Below are 10,051 nucleotides of genomic sequence, written 5' to 3'. Positions count from 1 at the left end.
AGATGACATTCTAGCATTAACTGATTAACCAAAAAAAAGAACCCAAAAGGCTTAGATAAAAGAATAGAAACCTACAACATCAGCACATGTGATGCAACCCTTTATCTCATTTATAAATAGTCTAATACATACCATTTACACATCTTCATACTCGCTTCTCTACATCATAGTTTAACTTCACAAATATTGACTTTTTACATTAAAATATCCAATACAAATTCTTCAGTTTTGCAACAAAAATGAGGTTTCTTGATCTTTGCTTACTAGTAGCCATAACCACTGGCTCTCTAACAATCGGTGCTAATGCCAAAGGTGGTGGTGGTTCATGGTTGAATGCCCATGCCACATTCTATGGAGGTCAAGACGCTTCCGGTACAATGGGTAAGCTTCTTCATGCGTAAATTTTCATAATTTTGACTCAGTTTACTTCTAAATTATATATAGTCAATTCAAGTTAATTATATTGAATTTCAAATCGGCTGGCTTAAGAAAAACATTAACCCTAACCTAGAGTCTGGATGTCACGCTTAAAATCATGTAACCCAAAGATGACTGGCCTAACATATTTATCTGAAAGAGTGGTGGGCATGTTGCAATCAAGTAGTGACGTGTTACGCATATCGGCTAGAAATTAGACGTGTTTAATCAAACGTGTTAAATGACTAAACATTAGATGTTTATTAAACGAATTAAAATCTTGCTATTTTCGTGCCACGTTTCAAGTTGTGTCAGAAATTAACACCCCTTATGCTTTTAAATATACTTTAACAACATAGTGGTACCTAAATTGTAGCATTAAGAACTTAATATTGTAATAATAAAAATTGCTTAATTATATTCAATGCATTATTATTAATTAAAAACTAGACCAAGCCCAGTCTATGTGTTTCAACTTCCAACTGATAATAACTGGCCTATTTTGCACAGGAGGAGCATGTGGATATGGAAATCTATATAGTCAAGGCTATGGTACAAACACAGCTGCATTGAGTACTGCTCTATTCAACAATGGACTTACATGTGGAGCTTGTTTTGAACTCATGTGCTTTAATGATGCCAAGTGGTGTCTTCCAGGATCCATAATTGTGACAGCTACAAACTTCTGCCCGCCAAATAACGCGCTCCCGAATAATGCGGGCGGGTGGTGTAATCCTCCATTGAAACATTTTGATCTTGCACAACCAATATTCAAGCATATTGCTCAAGAAAAAGCCGGAATTATACCTGTGAAATACAGAAGGTAACGCGATTATTAAGCAGTTTTAAGTTTTAGCACATGTTACATGTAAACAACTCATTTCAGTCAGGTTTTATTTCTAACAAGTAAAACGATTAGAGTAAAAAAAATGTTATACGAGTAAGATGGATCAAATGTATTTAAAGTTAACCTAGAGTATAACTTGAAATGCATAAAACTTCGTAAATCATGTTATCTAAAAAAATAGATTAAGAGTTAATTACATAAATGGTCCATGTGGTTTGACAAATGTAACATGTTTGGTGTTAGTGACTTTCAATTGCAACATCTTTAAGGTCTAACACTATTTTTTGTTGAAAATTCTGTTAAATCATAAACAATGACAATCTCAACCTCTAACTAATTACATAAATAGTTATGTTTTTTGTAACATCTTTGGATATAGCTTAAGGACATTTTATGTAATTATACAAATAGTGCTAGACTTCAAATATGTTACAAAAGTAAAGTAAAACAAGAGTATTTATGTAATTAGCTAAAAGGATAAGGTTAACATTAATTAAAAATCTAATAGAATTCTTAACCAAAATTAGTGCAAGACCCCAAACTTGTTACAAATTAAAAACCACAGATACTAAACATGTTACTTTACCAAACCGATACCATTTATACAACTGACTAATAATAATAATAATATGTTTTAGTAATTAATATAGACACATGTATTAAGTTAATGTTCCTTGATTGACTTTTGCAGAGTTGCATGCAGAAAGATTGGAAGAATAAGATTCACGATCAATGGCCACTCATACTTTAACCTTGTGCTCGTGACCAACGTAGGTGGGGCCGGTAATGTTATTTCTGTCTCAGTCAAGGGGTCTAAAAGCATGACGTGGCAATCAATGTCACGTAATTGGGGTCAAAACTGGCAGAGTAACACATACCTAAACGGTGAATCTCTATCGTTTAAGGTTACAACAAGCGATGGTAGAACCGTTGTTTCTAATAACGTTGCACCTCCTAACTGGTGTTTTGGTCAAACCTACATGGGAAGGCAGTTTTAATTTATCTGACTCAATATCCTAACTCAAGATTTCCAACAGGTTTTTGTTGTTGTAAGTTGTAACTCTACTAGTCTCTGTAATATAGTGATCAAGATCTAATTAGATGGGCTCTTTTTGAACAGTCCAGATTGAATGTCTAAACTAAGAATTTAAAGATTGTTAGGAAGCCAACAAGGGTTGGCTGATGTATTTCTTATTCAACTTGTGGTTGTGTGAATGATGAAACAAACTCAATTTTGCTCAATTTATGGTTTTGAGCATAACATTTGAGGTGTAAGTTCTCTTATTTAAAGTTCATATTTATAAAGAACAAATTTTCAGCTCATTGATTTTATGTGTGCATGATGAACAAGAATTTCAGTCTATGTCAAAATAGATTAATAGAATAGATATTAGATATGAATTGATCTATGTAACTATAGAGGGATGTTATCACTTCAAGCCCGAAAATAACTAAAATTAAATCAACTAAATTTCTCAATGAAAAACACAACAGATAGGTTCATCTTCTAAATTGCTAAACATATACAAATATATAATGCAAAGGTAAAATAACTCAACCCAAACCATGCCAAGCTAGGGGCTTGGGTTCGTTTACAAACCGAGCCAATTCAAGCGAGCCTTTTTCAAGCAAGCTTAGAGCCGCAAGCTTTTTGAACAGCCGTATCCCTGCACCTTGACTGTCACCTGATTCAAAGCAACTGATGAAAGAAACTTCCTATACATATTTTAATTATCAATATAATGATAAAAACTGGATTTCAAATTACACTAATAAAACCCTAACTCAACATAAAATAATCATAACATAACAAAAACTGCATAAATCAATTCAACCTAATCAATTTACAAAATCAAAATATTAATATTATATTAGAACTCTAAACTTTGGTTATAATAATTGGTAAGCCCGCGGTGCCGTCATCGCCCGATTAAAATCGAATATATGGCTCCGGTAGCGGGGAGTCTTCATCGCGGTGACCGGAAGAGCTTACGGAGGCGAACGTGGAAGGTTATAACGGGGCCTCCTGCAACCATGATGGATGGGTGGCTGTACCCGCCGTCGCCAACACGCGCCGCCGCCGTCGCCCCTTTCCAGTACCGCTCAGATAAGATCAAGTAGTGTTAAACCCTAGCGTTAGGGTTTTGGTCTCTATTTATAGAGCCTAGCTTATTGTGTTGGATGGATACCATATTACATTCGGGTATACGGGTTACCTGGTTCGTTAAAAATCTTTTTTTTTAACTACCAATACTAACTGCTACACGGAATAACCCAATAACAAAAGGTGATTCTAACCATACCAAGGGCAACCTAATGATAAGAGGCGACTCTTATACATCTGCGATTGTAAACAACACTGGGTAACCAAGTCCACCATCTCCTTTTCTGGGGAAAGTTTGTCGCCCGAAGAACCATTGCGGTAAAACCTAGTTGGGATCGAATTTGGCCTGGAGGCCGGATTTGAGCTTGAACCATTGCGGGCTCCAGCACAGATTTTTACTTCTTCCATGTCAGTTGAGTTAAAGCTCGTTGGTGGTTCATTTAAATTAAGTAGAGCTCAAACTAACTTGAACCACGTATATTTCTTTTATTCTTTAGTAAATAATAAAAGAGTTAAACATGGTCCGAGTTTGAGTTTGAGTTCGAGCTCTGGTAATCTAAACTAGATGTGAGGTGTGCTTGAGCTGGCTTCGCTCATTTATACACGTGGGTTTTCCTATAGAACTAAAGATTCCTTCTACTCTTCAAGCCTTGTTTATGATCTAATTGGACCATTTTGACCAAAATACGAGTCACATCGCTTAACAAAACTAAACCGAAAGGACTGGCTCGGTCCGGTTGACTGACTTTGTGGCTTAATGGTTTTGGACTGATTTTATATCGTTTAAATATTACTTTTGTTAAAAAAATAAATAAATGATAAAGATGGTCATGGTTACACTAAAAAGAAGCAACAAACATATCCAGAAATAAAAAAGTCAAACCAAACAACAAGTTAAATTGTTTAAATATCAAACCGGCCTACTTATTCCAGTTCATTCATTCCATTTGGTTGGTTCCAAGTGACTTCCAACAATCTATAAGCAAGCCTGATACATATCACTATAAAGACTGTTCACTATAAGGCTATGTGTAGTGGAGGGGCTATAATTGGAGGCGAATTGTGACATGTGGCGCCCAGTCAGCAAAGAAGTGAGAATTTGTTTTTAAGGTGTAATGGTGTAGAGGCTACAAGTTGGGCCCTCAGTTTCTTTTTTTATTATTTTCTTTTTATAACTAAACTAAACAAATAAAAACCAATTTATTTAAATAATTAGATAAAAATGCATTAAAATTAAAAAGAAATACAAAAAACTTAAAAACATAACTAATAATGCATTAAAATTAAAAAAAAATTACATAACTAAAAATATTAAAAAACATAACTAAATAAAATACTAATATCCATAATATTCGCGCATTTTTTCCATTCGTTGTCGTTGCAATAATGCAGCCTCTTCGTGTAACCCGGCATCTTTGAGGGATTTGTATTCTTCACTCATTTCCCGCAATTCCAACATTTGGGCAATCTTTTCGTGTTGTTTGTTGGTTTCTCTCATGGCATCGTTGAGTTCCTCAACACACTTTTTGTGTTTTTTGATGATTTCTTTCATGGTAGCGGCGAGTTCCACGAGTGTCGGTTGGTTCGGGTTGTTTGTAGGATTCATTTTGTTAGATTTTTTGAAGAAGGTTTATGTTTATATAGATGTGAAATGAAGAAGAAGGATATGAAATGGAGAAGAAGGTATATGTTTATATAGATATATAATATATTGTTTTAATTATTATTTTTTTTATTTTGTATCGTTGTCAAACGGTCAAAATAATAAAATATTATTATTTTCTCAAAGTTTAGGCGATAAAAAGAATCCGCCCCCCGCCCCAAATCGCCCGAAAATCAGGGGGGGGTGTTCTAACCCCAAGTCGCCCCCAAACATCGCCCACTACACTTGGCTTAGTGACCGATTACCCACAATCAACACTTTTGAGAATTAAATAAAAATGAAATATAAGTCTTTTTGCCTCAATCGGTTGCCACCAAACTTTTTTATATAACTTGGTTTTTTCTTAAAACTTTTAACTTTTTTTTAATGTAAAAGCACGGTTTATTAAAAAAGGTTAACATTCTGATATACTTTATAAAAAATGACGCATATTTATTTAATAAAAAGGTTGGGTTGAGTTGTGAAAGTGAATGAAAATTTGGATTAGGTTGGTTTGGATTAGAGATGCATAAATCGGGTATTTTTAGGAACCATAACCGGGTAGAAACCGATTCCGGGCATGTCAACAAAAGTCAAAACCCGTGGGTCAAAACTAGCTCCGGGTTTTTCGGGTTTCGGGTAGGGTCAAGTCAGATTTTGACCGGATATTGGTGGAACCGGTTCCATAAGTTCCGGAAGAAACCCAAACCCGGTCCGTACCCACGGGTAGGGTAGGGTCTGGTCTGGAACCGTTTTTTGTACACCTTTGGTTTGGGTTATATACGTGAAAAAAAGAGAAATTAGTTTTCTATTAAATTGTTGAATTGTGACAATAGGTGGTCCAATTATACAATGTTGGACATCCAAAAGATTTTTAAGCTGCTCCTTGTATTTTTCTAGATGTGTTACTATACTGAAATATTACAAGATTTATTTAAAAAAGAGTAATGTTCATCTTAGAGAAAAATACTTCTATTTAGTTATTTATTTAAAAATGAAGAGTAAAGATAGAATAAAGAAATTACGTAGTAAATACAAAACCTCACATTATGACATCCAATAATCAAAGCAAATTGAGCTAGAATAAGATTTCATCTCACATCCAACAGGCCAAATCTTTGTGTTCCTTGTCAAACATTAAATCATTAGAAACAGTATCCACCTACTATATATGTGTTATGTTTTATAAATTAAGTCCCAAAAATCCAAAACATGTACATGTAGCACTTGCGGCCACACATGGCATTATATTCGTATCCATAGAAACCAATTCCATATAACTATAGAGTGGATGAAGTTCGGGATTTGCTGATGTCATCGTCCTTAGGTGGCGGTACAGATAAAGATGGGGACGAGACTGCTGCGTGATAAGATGACGACGCAAGTTGAGCAAGCGCTGGAATCGCACCACCTACAAAATTTCATTTGATAACCGAGTCAAATACAATAAAGAGTTAGAAAAACACAGGAAAACAGAAAAAATCTAAATGCATTGCATATGGTCAAGAAAAGCCCCAAAGGAGGTGTTTGGGATTGCATTTTATTATAGAATACGTGAATTGAATAAAATTAGTTTAAAACTACCACAAATCTATCACCGTAAGAAACTAACCTGCCAATCCTGCACAGGCTGATGAGAAAACTATCACAGGTGGGGCCTGCACCACAATTTTCAGCATTTAGAAGAAATTAATTAACATAAGATGATCACAAACAACAAGGTCGAAAAGTTTTGGGACAGAAAATAACAGTTAAAGAGACAAATGAATGAAACTATAAAACTATTATACATATATGCATATATACAAAGATTGGCATACTAATCAAGTTAAGGATCAACAATAATGTCATTTACTTGAATGATATGAATATCCATGGATGAGCAAATTAGCTTTTAAGGGTTACTTTAAACATGGAAGAGTAATCATGAACTTGGTTTAAAAAACGTTAGGCGAGGCAAGGCGTTTTGGTCCAAAAAAACGAAGCGCAAAGTGCTAGGCGCGAGGCGAGAGCTTCACGTATGTGAGGCGCTCAATACGTAAAATACTAAAAATCGATTATACATGACATATTTTACTTGTTAATCAACCATAAAGATAAAACGTATTTATAAAACTAAACATGAATACTCTGTACGTAGTCTAAACATTATAAAAATATACTTAAAAGTTGCAAACACTAATATACATTCTTAAAAAACGAGCTGATTAAATATAAAAAGTGTGTTACACAAGCGTTTAATAGTAAAAAGGGAATAATGAAGAAAACATACCTCTTGAGTCATAAAAAGATGTGTAATAATTAGGAGAAGATAAGTTTGAACCGATTAAAAAGATGGGAGTAATAATTGAGGGGCAGATAAACTTTGAATATGAAAATTAAAGAGTGATTTGAGTTGAAGATACAATGATAAATATATATAATATGGCTAGTAATGTTTTACAGATGGGCCCCAACATTAATATTTTAAGCAGATGGGCCCAAGCAATTACATTTTTAATTTAATCTAGACTGCATCACATGAAGCGCCGCCTCAAATGCCTCACGCCTCACCCGCTGATGCGCTGCTTCAGGGCGCCTCATGTTTTTTCTCGCCTCACGTAAAATAAGGCGTTTTCCACAACGCCTCAAGCGCGCCTTTTTAAACCAAGATCATGAACTAGCTACGAAGTAAGCTTGATCATCGATCCCCACAAATTTAGACCCTTTGGGTTACAAATCGGGTTAATGTGAATCATGTTTTATCTCTAACGGGTCAAATGGGCACTGTAAAGGCGTAAATAATTTTTTTTTTTTTTTTTTTTGCTAAAAGGCAAACAGAAAAATTCCCAAAGTGTATTTCTAATGAACACAATCTTGTAACACACTTATTAAAAAAATAGATTATTATGTAATAATATGTGTTTGCAAACATTTAACACAAATTAATTATAAAATACTTTAACAAAAAGTATCTTGGGCCAGCCCACCCAGCCATATAATGAATAAGTGGGCGATATAAATAGAAGTGTGGTGTTAAGAAACTTACACCAATAAGAAAATGTAACCACATGGGTCCTTTCACACTCCTTTGAACTACCGGCATCACTACAAGGAAATGACAAAAATAATGTTTAATCTGTCAAATAAGTGAATTAATGATCATAAGTACTGATTAATACAACTGTGCATACCTAAATTAAAGCCATAGAATGCACTTGACACACCACCAACAGCAGAACCAATCTGGGTTAAAGATGAAAATAAGAACACTTTATACCTGGCATATTCCCGTTAAATTATATGCAAAAAAACAAACAGTTACCATAGAAAAACTATCTCTAATAAGAGGTCCAACTGTCCAAGCACTCGTTTCCTGCCATCAATCAGAACACATATAGTAATGTACACATAGATGAAAAAATATATATATATACAAAAACCAATAAACCACCGAACCATATTTTGAAAATATTTTAAACATAAAAAAAAAGCTTAAGTTACTTAAAGAAGTTACCATTTCCTTGGTAAGAGGACCTGCACAGTGCCGGCATCTCAGCGAGCTTCTAGGATCCGAATCCCCCATCTCTTCTTTGTGATATATAAGTGTTCCTACTTTAGGATTCTAAACACCAATCAGATATAAAAGAACTTCAAAATAACGTGCTCTACTTCAGATGCAGATGAAACTACAAACAGAACAAATCAGAATTTCACAATAAATGGTTAACCATTTTGCCTATCTTGAACTTATTTGGCACTTGGTAGTTAATTAGCTTATTATCATACACCTCAAGTGAAACTTAATGCCGTGTGCTGGTTAAAATTATTACATACTATTACATTTAACAAATCACATTCAACCTACTAGCATTTTCAATATGAAATTTGACATTAAGACATCTTCAAAGCAGCATATAAGTAAATTTGCAAGTAGAAATGTAGAATCATATTGATGGCAACAATATATTCTATTATGTAGAGATTAGTCTTAATACACTACCAAAATACACATGGACCACTGAGTACACTATGTTAATTCACACATAATACATAACAATCACACACATACATTTGCAACCAAGTGATGAGTCACTTCTGTCTCTTTATAAAGTTTAGCAGTCTAGTAGACAAGAAATAGTGGCCAACCGAAAAAAGAAATTAATAAAAAAAAGCCAAGTTTCCTTAATTAAAGTTTAGCGAGTTTCCTTGTATATTGTCGGTGGTGTTTGTTCAATATTTACCAAGGGCAGCTTGAAGCACCGTAAGAAGTCTCAGCAAATTTGTCCTGTTGAAGACTACCACCATGAATAATATGATTTAGTGTGCCCATGGTTGTAAAAATCCTGACTAGACGCCGATTAATAGCTTGTCCCCACCCCACTCATTAACTTTGGGCTAGTCGGCCAATCAATCGGTTAATGGTCAAATCCGGCCAAAATCAGTGGTTTGATTCCAGCCAATTTCAGGCCAAAATGTGTAAGTGTATATATAAAACTGAAAAGTACATATAAAACGTGTGTGTATATAAAACCGATCCGATTAATCCCAATTAATCACTAGCCCCCACCCCACCGCCCGACTAGCGAACACTACAACCTTTTATGCCAATTTATTTTCAGCCTGTTGGGTTTTGATGCTGATAATATGAAGATTCAAAGCTTACAGTATGACAAACATATCACAGGATGCACATGAATAACTAGAAAAATATTAACAAACTTTATTTGTTAATTAAGCAGATAAATAAAAGCTAGAAAACTACTAGAATCAAATAATTTCGATTACTGGCGAACAATATTAATATTATAACTGTATCAATAATCAAACCCTAACACTAAGAGCTAATGTTTATATCGAATCATAAGGTTAATACTCGTGTCGTAAAGTAACAAATAATAATATGATTTAGAGAGTGTAGAACTAACCGCCGGATTCACCGCTCCGTTTATTGTCGCCGGAAGTTCGATGCCGTTCTAGAAGGAGAAGAAGATCGTGAAGTTGGACCGGGTGAGTATATTAACAAGAGAGTCGGACCCGCGAGATCCGACCCGGACCTATT

The 10,051-nt window shown here is 34.6% G+C and overlaps 2 protein-coding genes across 3 annotated transcripts; one reads left to right on the top strand and one right to left on the bottom strand.

Annotated features, from left to right (window-relative positions):
• Positions 1–142: 142 nt before the first annotated feature.
• On the top strand, positions 143–2,570 carry LOC143554061 (expansin-A10-like). The gene is made up of 3 exons (XM_077043919.1): positions 143–381; positions 928–1,240; positions 1,956–2,570. Exons 1-3 carry the CDS (start codon positions 240–242, stop codon positions 2,260–2,262), a joined length of 762 nt encoding a protein of 253 aa, XP_076900034.1. The 5' UTR covers positions 143–239; the 3' UTR covers positions 2,263–2,570.
• Positions 2,571–6,082: 3,512 nt separating this feature from the next.
• Positions 6,083–10,051, bottom strand: LOC143554060 (uncharacterized). 2 transcript variants are annotated; one of them, XM_077043918.1, is made up of 7 exons: positions 9,918–10,051; positions 8,507–8,601; positions 8,315–8,365; positions 8,184–8,235; positions 8,039–8,097; positions 6,623–6,668; positions 6,083–6,421 (listed from the first exon to the last, which is right to left on the bottom strand). In XM_077043918.1, exons 2-7 carry the CDS (start codon positions 8,573–8,575, stop codon positions 6,291–6,293), a joined length of 408 nt encoding a protein of 135 aa, XP_076900033.1. In that variant the 5' UTR covers positions 8,576–8,601; positions 9,918–10,051; the 3' UTR covers positions 6,083–6,290. The 2 variants fall into 2 exon arrangements, with proteins under 2 accessions (XP_076900033.1, XP_076900032.1); XM_077043917.1 differs by having other exon boundaries at positions 8,507–8,614; positions 9,918–10,048.

Source organism: Bidens hawaiensis, unplaced genomic scaffold (assembly GCF_021521415.1).
Source record: "Bidens hawaiensis isolate Kalapana, Puna unplaced genomic scaffold, B.hawaiensis_p1.1 tig00017490_1, whole genome shotgun sequence".
NCBI classification, from domain to species: Eukaryota; Viridiplantae; Streptophyta; class Magnoliopsida; order Asterales; family Asteraceae; genus Bidens; species Bidens hawaiensis.
Note: the sequence above shows the minus strand (reverse complement) of the source record. Positions and strands in the feature narration are given on the sequence as shown.